General features: G+C 32.7%; 2 protein-coding genes across 15 annotated transcripts; both read right to left on the bottom strand.

The window, feature by feature from the left end:
• Positions 1-255: 255 nt before the first annotated feature.
• Positions 256-4,936, bottom strand: LOC142629362 (uncharacterized). Of its 14 annotated transcripts, XM_075803344.1 has the most exons (10): positions 4,645-4,936; positions 4,039-4,133; positions 3,752-3,907; positions 3,357-3,605; positions 2,786-2,838; positions 2,530-2,605; positions 2,248-2,404; positions 1,649-1,722; positions 1,324-1,506; positions 256-661 (listed from the first exon to the last, which is right to left on the bottom strand). In XM_075803344.1, exons 6-9 carry the CDS (start codon positions 2,553-2,555, stop codon positions 1,455-1,457), a joined length of 309 nt encoding a protein of 102 aa, XP_075659459.1. In that variant the 5' UTR covers positions 2,556-2,605; positions 2,786-2,838; positions 3,357-3,605; positions 3,752-3,907; positions 4,039-4,133; positions 4,645-4,936; the 3' UTR covers positions 256-661; positions 1,324-1,454. The 14 variants fall into 14 exon arrangements, 10 of the variants coding, with proteins under 10 accessions (XP_075659459.1, XP_075659458.1, XP_075659457.1 ...); XR_012843041.1 differs by adding an exon at positions 1,886-1,929 and having other exon boundaries at positions 2,248-2,620; positions 4,039-4,791; XR_012843040.1 differs by adding an exon at positions 1,886-1,929 and having other exon boundaries at positions 2,248-2,605; positions 4,039-4,791.
• Positions 4,937-6,704: 1,768 nt separating this feature from the next.
• LOC142629724 (putative disease resistance protein RGA4) lies at positions 6,705-11,078 on the bottom strand. Its single transcript, XM_075803764.1, has 2 exons — positions 7,981-11,078; positions 6,705-6,739 (listed from the first exon to the last, which is right to left on the bottom strand). The coding sequence occupies exon 1, from the start codon at positions 10,862-10,864 to the stop codon at positions 7,994-7,996; it is 2,871 nt and encodes a 956-aa protein (XP_075659879.1). The 5' UTR covers positions 10,865-11,078; the 3' UTR covers positions 6,705-6,739; positions 7,981-7,993.
• Between the last annotated feature and the right edge of the window lie 8,102 nt (positions 11,079-19,180).

Genomic DNA, 19,180 nt, shown 5'->3' with positions numbered 1-19,180 from the left:
TGATAAGCAGTCATTCACATTCAAACAACAAAAGGACATGGAAAGAAGAATTTACAGATATAGATAAAGCCAGTTGTCTCCTATTCACATGTCACAGCTTGACATTGTTTCTTCTTGACATCCATGATATGTTAGATTCGAAATGTTGATTGGAGCCTCATCTGTAAGCCTTTTTGTGTCCATGACTTTGTAAACAAGGACAATGCTTTGGGGAGGAGAGAACAGAGCTTTGTTGTTTTGATATAGAACTTTTGAAATCACGTCCCTATAATGACAAACTTGATAAGCAGTCATTCACATTCAAACAACAAAAGGACATGGAAAGAAGAATTTACAGATATAGATAAAGCCAGTTGTCTCCTATTCACATGTCACAGCTTGACACTGTTTCTTCTTGACATCCATGATATGTTAGATTCGAAATGTTGATTGGAGCCTCATCTGTAAGCCTTTTTGTGTCCATGACTTTGTAAACAAGGACAATGCTTCGGGGAGGAGAGAACAGAGCTTTGTTGTTTTGATATATAGAACTTTTCCGTTCTGCATATGGAGCCTTTTCAATTAGCTATCTCGCACCAACATGTAAGACATGGCTATATGAGATGCATCATTGCTTAATGATTTTCACCAGCATAAGCTACACTTCTCCAATAAGTTTAGACTGCATAGGTTTAACAAAGAGGGTTGTAGCTTCAGGACAAAGGGCAGAAAATACAAAAGCAAAGCTTGAGAAATAAAAATTTTCAACAGGTTTATTATGGAAAATCAAACGAAATATTTTACTTTCACATGAAAATGATTCTATCAATTAAAAATATTCAGCAAACTTCTCTTCTATTTCCTTATTATAGTCTAAAGCTCAAACCCATCGCAAGATCAATATGGTGTTTTGATTTCCCACCCACAAATTCTAGCAAATTCTCAATTAGTACACCACCATACTGAATATCGTAGTAAATTTCTGTGTGTGCTGGACATAACCATTATTGCACTGTAGCATTATATTTAATTGATGCCAGAGGTTTAGCAAAATTCCAAACAGTGCGTGACTGAGATAAAATCAGCAATTGGAAGACAACAATATGGAAAATGTAAGCTTTGACTAGACCTCTTAATCCCAGTAACTTCCAATTTGTTGACTATGATTTAAAACTTAGATAAACACATGGTGGAATGATGTTGAGTTATTTTATTGGAATCATATAGAACTACATAATGAGGATTACACTCACAAATATACCTCCTAGATAACTTAAAAAGGCTAAAAGAAAAGCACCTTAATTATGAGAAGTTAAAAAAAACAAAGGAAAGAAAAATGCAAACCTTCAGTGTAATAACCCTGATGTTGAGGAGAAAATAGATGACATTAAGGCCTCAATATATGAAATCTGAGGTCAAAAGATGTTCATCGCTATAAAACTCAACACTGTAGCACACTACACCATTCTCCATGCTTATAACTTCAAACACTTGCTGGCTACTAGATTAATGAGCTTCTTCTGTGATCTGAATCATGAGTGACAACCATACCCAACAGATTAATGTAAAGAAAGCCATAAGACTATAAAGCCAGCAGAGGAATAATGAAGGAGAAATTCGAGAAAATTAGGTCATTGGAAATATTAGTTAGTAAAAAGGAAAAACTTACTTCCCTTGGCAGTTCAAAATCCATGATCGCATCCCCAAGCACTCATCGAACATCCTTTCTCTGTCCTCAGAGGTCTATTGCAAAGCAAGGAATGTAATGATTAGAAGTAACAAGCATCATCAGAAGTAAGAAGTTTGCAAAGAAGGCATAATTTTTTTAATGATTAGAATTATACTACTTTTAATCACAATGGACATCAATGTAATGATCTAAAGTGAATATATACAGTAGACTAACCTTAATTTCAAGGAGCTATAACATGCTAACATGAATTTCAAAGTCTGCAACAAACAAGGGATGAGCATCACGAGCAAATAAAGTAGTAGCCAGAATTTTTTTTTTTTTTCACTAAATAAAAAAAGGTGATTACTAGGACAGACTCCAAAAGCGGAGTGCTAATTGCTACAGTAAACTGTTCTACTATGCCTTGCAACTTATTTAACTCATAAGCAACATGAGGAGCATAAAAATAATAAAGAAAATATAAACCTAATTCCTACAACAAAACAGAGCTACCAAAGACTGTTCAAATGAGAAGCAGCAGTAAGCATGGATTTGACAATCAAACAGACAAAATGGAAGTTAAAGGAAAAATATACCATATAATATAATTGGGAGGCATCATCTTCCTTGATTTCCGTTGTGAGTGGTGGTGTCAAGATCATGTTCATTTCCTTCCTCAACTGAATTCTTGACGTCCCTGATGGGGTTTCATCTTTGAGATTGATCTTATCTTCCTTGTCCGTCAGAAATAATCTGCCCACAAGGTATATGTTAATCTGTTGGTTGAATGCTATTTGGAACAACTAGAAGACTTTGTCTAAGATCTGAAAACATGAATGACAAACAGAAGAAAATTGTTTTGAAATTTAAACATTTACACTAGGAGATGAGCTAGATATGACATTGTCAATGGTTTTAGGAGTTGTAGCTGCAAAAGCTTTTGAGGGTACTCCCCTACACAGAAGAATACTGTTTAACACAAGTTTCAAACATATAAATTAGAATTTTCTAGCAAATTCTTCTTGATATCAAATAGTTCAATCCTTTTAGGGAACTTAAAAAACTCCAATTTTAAACCTATAAAAAAACAAAAAACAAAAGAAAACCAATAAAATGGTAAACAAGTTACATTACCTCATAAACGACAAAAGCCGCTCTTGAGCTATGTCTACTCCCATTAAATAAAACTGATGTAGATACAAATGAAAAATTATCAAACAGAAATACCGGAGTAGTTTGCAATGAAAAATTGTCTTAGAAAATATAAAATGCTCCAAGTTATAATTAATTGCTTCCAAACGAATCAATATGAGATTACATCCCAGCTTTAAGGCACATTCTTTCAATAGTTAGAAAAGATATCAGGGTAAGCTAAAGTGCTTCTGAAGGCTGATTAAACAGTGTTAAACAACCAATGAGAATTAAATCAGATACCTTACATATTAGATTTCAACTATTGCAAATTTTATGTTTAAGCAATATCTTCATATTAGATTTTAACCACAGGCCAAATAAATCAGACTTGTACTCTTGATAGGGTTTCCTACATCTTGAAGGAAATAAACCAAACTGTGGAGGAAACTCCTAGAGTGAGACAGATGGAAATAGGAAAGCAAAGAAGTCGCAACAAACCAATAAAGAATTTGATTTACTACCAAGAATGTTGTTCTGTGATTGTTACTTGATCCAAAGAATATAAATTTACCTATAGGTGAATCAGAATTGAACTGCCTAGAGCAAACAATAGTAAAATGGCTTCATTGCCTTCATCTTCTTCTTTTTTCCTTGCACATATTGGTGACTAATTCAGGTATTTCCATTTTTGAATGTCATTCCAAATTGGGCGACTAGCAACGGTAAAAAGAAAATCATGCATTTATCATCCCATCCCCTCCATTCCTGGTGGAAACATCACACTCTTCCCCCTCTACCATGACACGAAACTCTTCAATCACTGAGACAAGAAATCCACACACTTTTGCATTCATCAATCTCCTAAATGTATAACACTAAACCATGAAACTTAGCAAGCAAATTTCAAACCTAAAACATAAGGCCAGAAATTATATGAGTTGAAAACTGCTCAATTACCTAGCTCACCTTTCATCTACCACCATATAATATGGATTGCACATGATATGTTCCATGATGCAAATCCTAGTTTCCATTATGAAATGATGGTGGACCTGCTTCTGTGGCCCTTTCTCAAATGAGCATCCATGTGTGAAAATTTGATTCATCACAAAATGTACATCCCTAGATATTTGAATCAGATGTATGGTTCAAATGAAGCCAAAAAGAATTAAATATTTAGCATGAGATTATGAAGAATGGACAAAATGATAAGGAAAAATAGACAAATGGTTAAGAAGAAAATATCAATATACCTCACAGTAAAGGAGTTAATGATCCATTTAACAAAGCCAAGGTATAAGTAGTTTCTTCTTCTTTCCTGCTAGTAACGGGCCTCCTGTACTTCACACTTTTTCATGTAATGAAATACTTCAGACTCTAAAACAAGAAATAAGCATATGATATTTCTTTATAACTTGATAAATAGCAATTACCTAACCTATAACTTTCAGACTTGATAATTAACAAATGTATTTTAAAGCCTTGAGGCCCCTCTCTTTCTTCTTAAGACTAGCATTACATAGATTTCATTTCATGTGTCACCAACTTATTAGATTGACTACAAAGAAAAGTGAACATGTCAAGTTAAAATTTTAGTAACATTCATTCAGGTATTATGTTTTTTCTTTTCTTTTCTTTTCAAATAGAGAATTTTCCACACATTCTAGTAAAGCTGCATATAGTGGGCATACCAGATTGAACCATTTGTGTCAGTGTCTTTGTGAGTTTGGCCAAAATCTAAAATTTAATCTGCCTAAGTTTTGATTATTATCTTTTTGAGGGAATTTTTGAGAGATGAGTAGGATAATTAATTGAAATTTTGGTTAAATAAAAGAAGATGATGAAGAAGAAGGTGTTACCCATTACTAAGTCGAATCGCAATGCCGAATCAAGCTGTTGCTGAACTTTGCTAACACACGCACAATTGCAAATACCTTTTCACATCATCATCCAAAAATCTGAACTTGTAGCTAAATTTATGAACACTGAAAAGTTCTTGTCTTTTATACCAGAAAAAAAAATCTATAAGTTAATATCATAATATTTTTCTTGAAATTTATTTCTTGCTTGTAAATTGAATAAACTCACAAACAAGGATTGTGAACGAGACCAGCACCTTTCAACCGGTGACACATTGGGGAACTAGAAAACTGCAACCATGCATTGCATAGGATCAGCCAATAATATAAAACAAATGGTACCACATCGGCACTTCCAAATGCTCAAGCGAGAGGAAATTAACTAACATCATGAAAATGATAATGCCACAATCTTGATTATCAATTCTATTCAAATTATAACGAATATTTTGAACTTTTCCAGACTCAAATCCATGGACAATGGGCCAAAAACTAGAGCTTGAAGTTTAACTGTGGAAAACATAAATTGGTATTCAGTAGGACACAAGATAGTACTGCTTCAAAATTTACATGAGCTGAGAATTAACAATTACAGAAGTACATGTTTCAAAACGTTACGTTTAGCTTTACTGAAGTCTGATCAATGTGGACAAAACCTCAATCAATTAATAGAGTCACTTAACAAATTTATGGAGATTACACACAAAAGAGAATATAGGATTGAACTGTTGGTGTCAGTGTCTTTGAGATTTTGGCCAAAATCTTATAAATTTAGCTACAAATTGTATTTCTTTGTTTTTTAGGGAATTTTTGACAGATAAGTAGGATAATTAATTGATAGTTAGTTCTAATAAATAAAGAAGACAAAGCAAAAGAAGAAGAGTTTGAATAAGTTTCCCATGAATGGATTAGACTTCTATCACTGAATCAAGCCAAGAATGAACTTTGCCCACACACATAAATCATCTTTCACCATTGTCATCCAAAAATATCTACTTGAAGCTAAAATCATGAACCTAGATATACAAAATCATAGGTCCTCTTCTTCCTCATCATAGCTCTGAAAATCCTACATGCCCAAAAGAAAACCATATAAGTTATTTCAGATTAGTCAATAACAATAGGAAATTAGCAAGAGCAATTGGAGTTGTTTTATCTATATGCAAATTTTTATTAATTTAATATTGATATATTGCAAAATAAAAGAAGAAGCTCAAGGAATAGAAGAAGAAGCATCCAAAGAAGTTACCTTGGCTCTGGCATAGATTCTTGATTGCCTTGCACGTACTTGTAATCCATGATGATGTTAGGGATGTGGGAAATCTTGGGCCAGTCCTCTCCTATCCCTCTTTTGAAGCATTCCTCCAGAATTGGACATGTCGAGATCTTCAATTTCTGTAATGGAGTTGTACAAAGGAAGTTCGGCACCGACTTGAACTTTGTGCAAACAAGGATTTCCAAGTCTTGAAGACGTGGCATTCTAGTGAATCTTTTGATACAGTCTTTTTCTTCCTCTTCTTCTCCTCCAATCCCATTCCATTCTTCCTAGTAATTGAAACACCAAAATGTGAGAGATATCAAATATATAGAACCTATGGAGCAGTTAAACAAATCTAAGGAACCAGATGCTATGCATGCTAGTTATGTGTAGTACAATAATATAAAATATAAATCGCCTGATTTAGATTAAACCAGATAAATTCATCAACCAGCGAGTTATTTTTTTTCTTTTTTCTATGTGAAATTTTGACAGACAATTAAAATTTTTTAGTTGATTTTTTTTTTAAATTTTAAATTTATATTTCGCAAAAAAAAAAAAAAAAAAAAAAAAAAAAAAAAAAGGAGAAGAAGAAGCGGCAGAAGAAGTTACCTCAACTGTCTATTTGCACGATCTCATTATCAATCTTGCATGCTGAATCAAGCATTGCAAATAATCTTTCACCATCATCATCCAAAAATCCAAACGTGTAGCTAAAATTCATGAACCCAGAAACAAAGAGATCATAGGTGCTCTGCTTCATCATCCTCTTTTTTGTCATGGAGTGCTTTGTCATCCTTCATCAACCTCATCTTCATCAAAATCTTCTTCATATTACTGAATTTACATGCCCAAAAGAAAACCATATGAGTTATTTGAGACATAGCTTATTATACAAACCAATACCTACTGGAATAGGGATTTGCATATGCTCAGGTCGTTAGGGATTTTAAAAGATAGATTTGATATTTATGAAAGTTTGTGTAGAAAGAACTTGTTCAAAAGGTTTAAAATATCTACATGTCAAACTCACAACTCCCTATTCCCAATTGCATAACTACTCAGATTCTAAAGATGCAAAGCAATGAAGTGCTAGAGTCCCCAACTCTTACTTAGTGTGCAGCACACAGTGAAGAGACGACTCCTCTTAAAAACAGAGGATCTTCTTCAATCAAAATTGGGGGCAGGGGGAGGCTGAATAAATAGACAAGATGGTCCCAAAAAAAAAAAAAATACCAAAAGAAATGGTGTCCAAGTACATAGGAAGTCTGAATACATAACCATGTCTATGCAAAACAGTACCAAAGAAATGGTACTATAACCTTGCAGCCTACCCTGTACACAAACTCACAAACATATGGATTTGGGGTGACACTCATCTCTATAGGAACAGGCACCTCAATTGAATCTAAGGAGCCTGACCATTTGACATGTGCCATCTATAAATAACAAAGTAAATCAACACAGCTAACATGAGATGCGTACAACACACTGCAATATGAATACAGCAATATACAAAACTGCCCCAAGGACTAGATTTAGACTTGAAACACCGAACCAAGCCAAGAATGGACTTTGCCAACACGCACAGTATAGACAAAAATCATCTTTCACCATCATCATCATCCAAAAATCTCTATTCGAAGCTAAAACTAATGAACCCAAAAACACAGAGATCACAGGGACCATTTTAGTTCATCGTCTTTCTACATGAACCAAAAGAAAACCACATGGGTTATTTGAGATTAGTCTTATATCCACAGCCTTAAACCAAGAAAATGAGGAAAACCCATATAAATAGGAAACCGTAAATGAAATAGAAAGATATAGGTAGGCATTGGATCTGTTTTCATACGCAAATGAAAGAGATTTTTAAGGATATTCAATTCATTTGGATATTTATTAAGCAATTTTAGATCAATCACAAAATAACCCAATCTAAACAATAAATCGCCTAATTCAAATGACTGAGAACCAGATAATTCATCAACCAACGTTTTTTTGTTTTCTAACGGGAAATTTTGGCAGAAAGTAAAAGAAGAAGCCGAAGGAAAAGAAGAAGCGTCAGAAGAAGTTACCTTTGGCTCAGACTCACATTCTTTGCACATACTTGTACTCAATCCGTATGTTAGGAATGTGGGAAATCTTGGGCCACTCCTTTCCTGTCCCTCTTTTGCAGTGTTCCTTCAGAATTGGACAATCCCCGATCTCCAATTTCTGTAATGAAGTTGTGCGAAGGAAGTTCGGCAGCGACTTTAACTTACGGCACCCGTGAATTTTCAAATTTTGAAGACGTGGCATTATAGTGAATCTTCTGATACAGTCTTCTTCTTCCTCTTCAATCCCATTCCATTCTTCCCAGAAATTAAAATCCCTAAATTCGAGAGATATCAATTTTGGGAATAGTTGTATTATTATATCGCCTTTCTCCTTCTTTTCGGATTCTTCTATTCCCATAAATTCAACCCCTATCTTTTTTAATCTTCTATTAAGCTCCATCTTTAATGATTTGAGGAATGGAAGTTTCCCCAAAGGAGGCAAATACGTTAAACATGAATGGTTAACTACAAGATCTTTTAAATTGGTTAAGGACGTCATCCAATTAGGAATCATTTTCGGTGCCTTGTAATATTCAATACGTAAATATTCCAAGTTAGGAGGTGGCTCCAAGGCATTTAGAACTGATGCATCTTTCTTCCTTACTGTTTCCTCACCATCCCATTCCCTAAATATTAGCCTCAAAGTATGAAGGTTTATCTTCTCCTTCAGTTGTGCATTCATGGCCTCACATTCATCTACCTCGTCTCCCAACCCAAATATTGCAAGAGTCCCTTGAAGGTGGTTCAAATTTTTTAATTCTCCCAATTTACCTCTTTCGCCATCATCCTTACCATTTACACTGAAACAACTTAATGTTCTTAGAGAAGTCAATCTCCCAAACCCTCTTGGAAACTTTACATTTTCTTTACCAAAATAATAAGATTGGAAATCCAAATTAAAATGTCTCAGGTTAATCATTTTACTCATTCTCTGTGGCAATTTTTGGAACCTGTCGCCATCAATTATAATATTCAAAATTTGTAAATTGCAAAGATTACAAATGGTTTCAGGCAATGCATCTCCACAATAATTGACTAATTTGAGATACCTCAAATGTATGAAATTTTCCACAGCATCTGGAAGATTCTTTGATATACCACCACCTTTAACATCCTCCAAAGTTAATATTCGTAAACATCTAAAATGCTGAAATAAAGTAGACAACATATATTTACTTCGATTTACAAGAATAAGGGTGCGCACATTTTTTGCACTATAAATGGACTCAGGAAATTGGGCTACTTCGGGAATGTCTAACTCCAAATGGCGGGCAGTTTTACAACCAATTTCCAACCCTATCTTAGAATTGATTGTGAAGCACACATCTTTTGACATTAATTGTGCAAAGTCATGCACTATGTCATGCATTTTGCATTTTTTTATCTTGCCATTATTCTCATCTCTCTCAAAATCTTGGAAGAATGAACGTATTGCTAAATTTTCAAGGTAGTCTCTAGCAATGATTTCTATCTCCACATTTTTCTTTGACTTGATATATCCTTGTGCCATCCACATAAATACCAACTCATCGCTAAAAAAGACATAATCTTTAGGAAAAACAGCACAAAATGAGAAGCACCGTCTCAATGGTGAGGATAAATCATAATAACTCAATAACAATGAAGCATAAAGACCTCTTTCAACATCTTCAGATTCCCACATACTACTACACAAAACCATTTCCCATTCTTCTCTACCTTTCTTGAAGCGCATTAAACTTCCTAGAGTCTTTGCAGCAAGTGGCAAGCCTTTACACTTCTTCGCTATTTTCCTGCCAATGTCTTCTAGTTCATCACATTGCCTAGGATCCCTATTAAAAAATGCTATTTCTTTAAATATCAACCAACAGTCATGTTCAGACAATACCTCCAAATCAATAATGCTCCCACGTCCCATAATCTCCGCAACTCTGCTTTTTCGTGTGGTGACTATAATTTTACTGCTTTGGGCAACACAATTGAATGCAACTTTGAAAGGCTCCCACATCATATAGTCTTCAGTCCACACATCATCTAAAACAAGAAAGAACTTTTTGTGTGCAATGTTAGCACGAATTCCATCTAATAGACTCTGCAATGTAGTCAAATTGGGGGATTGACCCTCAATGGATTCAAGGATTTCTTTCGCCAACTTGCACTGATCAAAAGGATCAGAAACACAAACCCAAACTTTTATCTCAAAATGGTTTTGCACCCTAGGATCATTGTAGGCTAGTTGGGCAAGAGTAGTTTTTCCAAGTCCGCCCATGCCCACTAAAGAGATGACACGAGGCCTTCTTTCTGCTTCACTACACTTCCCCAAAACGATCCCCACTAGATCATTCTTAACATTTTCACGACCAAATATTTTAGACACATCAACAAAGGAGGTAGTTGTTCTTGGTCTCTCAACTACTTCTTCATTGTCCCTAGTCAATACAAACTCATACTTCTCTCCCTCTTTGTCAATCTCATCTAATTTTTCATTAAGGTCTTTTATCTTATGACCAATATCACGATGCTGAAAAAGATTAGGAATTGAGATGGGGAGCCATACCTTCCTCTTCTTAGCAGCACTGCTAGTTTCAGCTTTTTCTTCATCATCTTTTTGTTGTTTCTCAATCTCTGCTTTGATCATGGCAGTGTTCCACTCATCCAACACGTCGTCCATCAGGTAGGATACGTCTTTGAGCTTATCTAACCAAAGCTTCACAGCTTCCTCCTTCACTTGCCGTTTCTCTGCATCGTTCAGCATTGCCTGGATGGTGTGGAATTTGCTTTCAAGCTTGTGGACTTCTCCCTTGACATTAGCAATCAACGTGAACTCTGAAGTAATGAAAGAACTAAGCTGGTCCTTGATAGCAGAAACAAGAGCCCAAGCCATAGTTTAGAAGTTGGAAATGGAAATTTGTTTGTTTAACACGAGTACTGAAAGAGCAAATGGCAACTGGTTGATGAAAGAAGAGACCAAAGAGGAGGAGATTAAAGTTTGAGTCCCCACGTTAAAGTTAAACGAAAGTTAATTGGAAAATGATGTAGCCAATTGATCTTTTTAGGCTAGCCCTACTTTCGGTTATATGGCCCACTTGACTCCACTATTCCACACTTCCCCAAGTCACGGTTTTCTTTTTCTTTTTTCTTTTTTTTCTTTTTTTCTTTTTTTTTTTGGGAAGGAAGTCCTAATCTTTTTTATTATCTATGTTAGGCCTGTCCAACCAATCCGAGCACCCGACCCACCCGGCCAAACCGACCAAACCCGACCCGTCCGCCGTCCGACCCGACTGTTTGGTGGTCGGCGGCGGGTTCCTGCCATCCCAAACCGACTCCGGCGGGTCGAGTGACGGGTCTTCCCTTCCAAAACCCGATCTACCCGACCCGACCGTGATATATAACCTGTTAGCTCTCATAGTTCTCAGTTCTCATTCTTTCTCAGTCAAGCCTCTCTCTCGCTCTCTCAATCTCTCAACATCTCCGACACGTACTGCTGATCTACACTGATATCTCAACATCGCCGAGCTCATCGCTGTCAACTTCATCATCGCCGATCTGCGCCGTCGTTGTTAACCTCCATCATCGCCGATCTGCCCCATCACTTCACCTCTATCGCTGTCAACCTCCATCATCGCCGATCTGCGCCAAAATCTCAACCTCCATCGCCGATCTGCGCTGATCTCTCTACCTCCATCATCACCGATCTGCGATTCTCTTCCGTTCACCATCGTCGATCTGCAATCTCTGCCATTCAACATCTCCGATCTGCGAGTCAAGGTTGTAGTTTTCAGAAAATATGTTTGTGTTCTTTAGATTTGTGGCTACTGGTGTTTGGTTTTGTAAACTTGTTCGTTAGTATAGATTTTTTTCTTCCAGATATGTGAAAATTGTATCAAGTTTGGTTCTTGATTTGTGTTTTTCGGTCGAAGTTGGATCCGACCGCCGTCTACCTGAGCCCGATCCGACTCGACCCGTGGTGTTTCACGGTCGACGACGGGTCTTCTGTTCTGCAACCCGACAGGATCGGGTCGGTTCCGGGTTGGGCACAAACCCGACCCGGACCGACCCGTGGACAGGCCTAATCTATGTACTATTCTAGACTTCTTTTTTTCTTTTTTCTTTTATATCATTTGATAATGTTTGGGTCAAATTTATTCCATTGGTTTTCATTTGGATTATTATTATTATTGATATTATTTTATTATTTATATTGACGACCGGTTATTTCAACATTTTAAAATATTTTTGTAAAAATTTGTGTTGATTCTAAACTTATTGCTTATTATTTGTTATTCTCACAATAGTGGTAGATTTTAATATATTTCCATAATAATAGTAGGTAGTTTTTTTTTTTTGCTAAATAGTAGTAGTGGGTCATTTTCGCCTCTCACAACATGAATTCACTATTTGCTAAAAAAGAAAACATAAATTCACTATAAGCTCGAATCTTTTATAGGGGACAATTTACGCAAGAGAAATTTTGCTTGGAAAGCTCAAATGTGAAATGTTTGACCATAATGGCCAGTATGGTTCTTAGAAAGTTCAGAGACTTCTTTTGAATTTCGTTTCATTGGGTAACTTTCCTGATATTGCAATGTAATAAGCATTAATTGTCACTTGAAAGTTTAAAATGTTTCATGCGCATTTTAATTATTTTTTTAAAAAAAAACTTTTATTTGATTGTTTATTGTAAGTTAACAAAAATAAAGTGCACCTATAAAAAAGTGGGTCTATTTTTATTTATTAAGCTGATAAAATAAATAAATAACCTTAATTTTTTTTTAAAGAAATAATTACAATATGTTGCCAATTCTGCAGGTCAAATCGTTTTCCTCTTAGGGCCCTAAGCACTTTGTGCATATGAAGGTACCAATTCACCTAATCTTCCACTTTAAGTAGCAAAAGAAAATAGTAGTCAATAAAACCAAAACAATCTAGGTTTACAATATTTTTTCAAACAATTAATGTCACCAGTTGTAATTAGTAAATAATAAAAATAATATTAATGATGAGGCTTTTAAAAATGATATTGCTTCTATCACAATTTAAACATATTGCTAGGTATCTCTAACTGGACTAAAAAGTAAAATCAACACCAATAGTGTTTTTTGTTTGAGAAAACACCCATAGTTGGAAAAAGTAAAGGCACTGTAATTGTATTCCTTTACAAATTTTTAAAGGCACTACAATCCACTATTTTAAATATAAGGGCCAACTTTTGTTTAGTCCACCATTAGTTCGCACGAAGATTATCAAAATCGAAATCTTACTTCTTACATAGGATGAGAGGGAGAATCACATGAATTGGACTATAGGATTGAATTGAAGATCAAAAATCGCTAGAGGCTATATTTAATTATCAAGAAATGTTAAAGAACCTTCTCCCCTCTCCCCCTGTGTGTGTGTTAAAAATACTTAGTATTCTAAATATATATATATATATATATATATATATATATATATGTGTGTGTGTGTGTGTGTGTGTTAAAGAAAAAAAATTAGCAAAAGTTAATTATAAAAGGTAATAACTACTATGTTACAAATTACTAATATATAAACAAACTCCAAACTCCAAATTTCAAAATTACATCTTCCAACACCCAAAACATGCTTAACGTTCTAAATTAACAATATAATGCAAAGTACAATGTTTCTAACCATGTACACCATGGTAATAACACAAGCACATAAGAATGAATATTTTCCATATGGTTATCTCTCACTCATTCTAAATATAGATCGGTCATATTTATATTCATTTTGAAGTCTTGGGTATACATTATAATAGATTAAGTAGCACTCGATTTTTTTTAAAGTTAGTCCTACATTCAGATGTTTCAGTGAGCAAAGCATCCCCTGGAATTCACTATCTAAAAAACTTGAGGCCAACTCTGGCCAATGAAGACCATACCAGATTTGATCAGATTACAGTTCACACTAATCTCTTCTGTCCAAGACTCCAGCTCACCGACAAGTAAAATGAAATTTCTCCAGTTATTACTACAAAGTTATAAACTTTATTTATTTTGGACCATAGTTCTTTTTATTTTTCTTTGTCTTTCATAATGGGACTCGAAGAAAAAGACACATGAACCCAATTTGACACTTACTAATAATGAAAAATCATTAAATTTTTTTCCAAAATAGATGGTCATATGCTTCACCTTATTTTCACAACAAATCATAGGTAGTTGGTTGTTATTGATTCAATGTGATTTTGGTGGGAGATTTTAAACAATTGCTATCGATTGTGGAAAAATGGTTGTTAGGCCTATTTCACAACCTAGAGCCTTAAGCATTTATAAATTATTGATGTGGTTATTGATAATTAAAAAATTATGTAAGTGTTGTATTCAAATGTAAATCAATAAAAATTTGCTACATCAACAATTTTTAAAAAGTTTGTGGCTATAACATTCTCTTAAAAGAAGCAATGATATTATTAAGGGTGGACAAAGTGTAATTTTATAGAACAAAAAAAATACTAAAATTAGTCCATATGTACATGCTAATATATTTATTGAAATCCCCCCTCCCCCTCTCAATGACTCCCTCCATCCCTATGTGTGACGCTTGTTCTCTTTAAGAAGATTCAAGCCCAAAAATTAGACCAAACAACTCTAAATTCAGTGGGCCCATGTTTTTTAAGTTTTGGATGATGAGTTTTGAGTTATATAACTCAAAACAACTCAAACCAAACACCACTCATTATTTTTACAATAAATTTTCCAACTTTTAATTAAAATATTAAATGTTCGACGAAGACATTTTTGGTTTCCATAAAAGCTTTTGAGATTTGGCAATGTGAAAGTTTGACAGCAATGATTGTCGGTATGGTTCTTAGAAAGTTCAAAGAGTTATTTCCATGATATTGTTGCAATGTAAAGAGCGTAATTGGTACCTAGAAGGTTCAAAAAGTAACTGGCTATAGTTCACATAAAAAGCAAGACGACGCTTAAGTCTCCTCTTCCTTATAGATTAGAGGTTTCTTGGAGGAAGAATTTTGCAGTTTCTTTTCATCGAAATTAAGGATTTTATATTTTTATTATTACTTTTTATAAAGGTTTTTAATTAATTTATGGTGAAAATTATTTTTGAGGATGTTTTTATTTTGTTGGGATCTGATAGTTGTGATGAAAAGTAACAACTATAGTACTCAAATTTGGTTTGTTTACTTTGTTATCAAAATCAAGCTTAACACAAAGCTCAATTTTTATTTTTCAAACTTGATTTTTTTTTAATTTTTACATTCTTAGTTGAAATTAAACTTGTTCAAGAGCTTAGTTTATGTCCATTAAAGTTTATTTAACATAACATAACTTTTACTTATAGTTACTACATAGCAGCAGCATAATAGTCACCGTAATTTTTATTCAAAACTTTCTCTTTAAATTTAAAATTACACATATTAATTAATCACAAAAATATTACTTCTAAATTAGATTCACAAATAGCCAAATAAAAAAATGGAAAAAAATCTCTCTCTCTCTCTCTCTCTCTCTCTCTCTTTATATATATTTGGCGGTAATATTTAATGTTGCTATACATTTGTTATGCCACCTCATTCACCATGTCATATATTATTTTTTAGATTGTGTTTTGGTATTATGTTTCTTTCATTTCCCATTACAGAGTCTCCTCCTCCATTTTATAGCTTTAATTGAATTTTGGTTTGGGTTAGTACTTAATTTTTTTTTGAAAATAGGAATTTAAGTTTATAACAAAACACAATTTACATGATTATGAATTTGAATATGTCTACCAATTGTTTGAGTAATAAATTACTCTTACAAAGTCTATCTTTTATTCCTTTAGTTTCATTTTAATTTTTGGTTGAGATAACATTATAATTTTTTGATGAGTTTTGATTACCATGATAATTTACTTATTCTTTAAAAGATGAAAAACTTGAATAATAAATTTGAAATTTATAAAGTTTAGTTGTATATTAGGAAAATATAACACACTACAACAGAAAAAAAAATAGTTCACCTTAAAAAAAAATATTAAACAAACACAAAAAAAATAATAGAATTATATATTTTTAGAGATAAAAAGATAAAAAAAAATACTTGTAAAAATTTTTTTATAAAAAAATAGACAATACTTGAAATAATTATTACTTTTTATATATTACACCGTATTACATAATATATTTAAATATTCAACTAATTGCAATAAAAGTTGTATTACACAAAATAATACTGATAATATTTTTAAATATTCTACATAATATTTTTCTTAGTATTACATAAATTTTTTTTTTTAATACAAGATAGAATTCTACTCTAACCTAATCTAAATGTATATGTATGTAAAGTTACCTCTTGGAGACTTAAACCCCGACCCTTACTCCCCACACTCCACAAGCACTTATACTTATGGAGTGACCATCACATCAAAGATATGCGGTACTATTACGTAAAAGTTGTATTACATAATATATTTAAATATTCTCCTTCACATTATTAAAAAAAAAAAAAAAAGTGTAAAATCACCGATAATATATAATAAAGCCTTCCTTAACAATTTCAGTCAACATGAAGTCAACTCTGAAGAAATGAAAGAACCAAGCCGCTCCACGATAGCAGAAAGTAGAGCACCGGCCATACTTTGGCAATGGAAATTTACTGAATAACACAAGACAAAAGAAGAGTCTTGTGTTATTGTCTAGTAGCTCAAAGTGCAAGCAATAATGAAGTTGTGGGCCCACTTTCTGATATCTCAAAGCAAAGCCTCCTCTGGTCAATATCAATAAATGAGTCCACATTATACATCACCAGTTCACACTGGCATCCACCCTGTAATCTAAAAAGCAGAGCCAGCCGAGTTTGGCATGAGGTTATTTCCTGGCATAGGTTTTATTACATTTTTTTTAATATTATTTTTGGATAATTTTATTTGTAATATTTTTAAAATTTTTTTACAATAAATTATATGCGGTTAGTTATTATTGGTTCAAATTTGAACCTATTATTAAATTACTTTTTTTGCTCCAACAAATAAAACTAATAACAATTTGATACTTAAAATTTGTTATAAAAATATTATGTGCTGGTTTGGATCCAGCTTATTAGTGCTGCGTCTACGTTTTGCTTTTTTTTTTTTTTTACCCAGCCGCAAGGTTGGACTTTTCAGCTATGAACAGTGCACAAATGCACTATTTATGGGTCTCACAAATTTTACTTTTTAGCAACTTTTTCATTAAAAATGAGTCCCAAGGTACTATTCACACATTTAAAAATTATTTTGCTACAGTGTTTTCAGTTTTCAGTTTTCAGTTTCAGCAAAATAAGTTCTATCCAAACAGACCCTATGTATATAATATTTCTCATTATTTATGGATATTATTTAGTTAAATTTTTTTTTTGTTAACCATTTTAACAAAAAGTTTTCTATTTCAATTAACTAATTAAGTTATTTCTAAACCAACCCAAAATCTAGACAATACGGCACCAGTTCACACTGACCATTTACAAGGTGAATTTCTCCGCTTATTTACAATGCCCAAGGTGAATATCTCCACCTATTTACAAAGTAATGAACTTTTTAAAGTTCTAGTACTAGTGGAGTGTGGACCAAGATGAAGAGGTTTCTTCTCTGTAGACAAAGTCTTCTGCAATAGTTTATTTAATTGAAATTAAAAATTTTTTTACTAAAAATATTGTAGATAAAATTAAAAAAATATTTGAAATAGTATAGTAAGGCTTACAAATAGTGCTAAAAAGTATAATAAGATTTATGAATAGTAGTAAAAATAAGTTAAATAGTAACAAAAAATAAACTAAATAGTAAAAAAAACTAACTTTTTAAGCCAATGCCAGACGCAACATAATTCTATGTATATCTTTCTATTTAATGTAAATTTTAAATTTTAACTATTGAATTATATGTTTTTTATGTTTTTAATACACATAAAATTTTACTCAAATTAGATGTTATTTACCATTCAGTCAATAAACCTATTTTTTATGCAAAATTTTATGGATTTTATTGTACTTTTTCAAAGAAGAAACTAAAGAGGAGAGATTAAGGGACTGTTTGGTAGTGTATTTTGAATAACAGTTTTCAGTGTTTAAACAATATTATACATATTCTATTATTATTGTTTTTCGGATTATTATTGATATTATTTTATTATTTATATTGACAATTGGTTATTTTAACATTTTAAAATATTTTTTGTGAAAATTATGTTATTATAAACTTATTATCTACCATTTTGCTTGGAAAGCTCAAATGTGAAATGTTTGACCGTAATGGCCGGTTTGGTTCTTAGAAAGTTCAATGACTTCTTTCAAGGTTTCACGTGGTAACTTCCTTGATATTGCAATGTAATAAGCATTAACTGTCACTTGGAAGAAGTTTAAAAGGTTTCATGTGCATTTTAATAATGTTTTTCTGAAATTTTTATTTGATTATTTATTGTAAGTTAATAAAAATATAGTGCACCTAGAAAAAGCGGAGTTTTTATTTATTTATTTATTAAGATGATAAAATAAATAAATAACCTAATCATTTTTTTTTTTTTTTTTACAAAAATAATTACAATATGCTGCAACACCGTAGGTTAAATTGTTTTCCCTTTAAACACTCAAATACTTTGTGTATGTGGAGGTGTCAATTCACCTAATCTTCCAAAACTTAGTCTAGGCTTACAATATTTTTTCAAACTATTAATATCGATTGTTGTAATTAGTAAATAATAAAAATGATATTAACGATGAAGCTTATAAAAATGATGTTGCTATCACGGTTTAACACATGTTATGAAGTATCTCTAACTGGACTAAAAAGCAAAATCAACACCAATAGTTGGAGAAAGCCAAGGCAACATAATTGTATTCCAGCTCAAATTTTCAAAGGTAACCCATCTTCATTTATTGCAATCCACTATTTTAAATCTAAGGGCCAAACTTAGGTTTAGTCCACCATCAATTCACACCACCGTTATCAAAATCAAAATCTTACATAGGAAGAGAGAGAGAATCACGTGGATCAAATTGTAAGGTTGAATTGAGGGTCAAAAATTGCTAGAGGCTATATCTAATTATCAAGATATGTTAAAGAAAAAAAATTGATAAAAATTAATTATAAAAGGTAATAACTACTACGTTACAAATTACTAATACATAAACAAACTTTTTTTTTTTTTTGAGAAACAATACATAGACAAACTTGAAACTCCAAATTTCAAAATTACATTTTC

Source organism: Castanea sativa, chromosome 3, assembly GCF_040712315.1.
Source record: "Castanea sativa cultivar Marrone di Chiusa Pesio chromosome 3, ASM4071231v1".
NCBI lineage: Eukaryota > Viridiplantae > Streptophyta > Magnoliopsida > Fagales > Fagaceae > Castanea > Castanea sativa.
The sequence above is the reverse complement of the archived record's forward strand: the minus strand, read 5'-3'. Positions and strand labels throughout refer to the sequence as shown.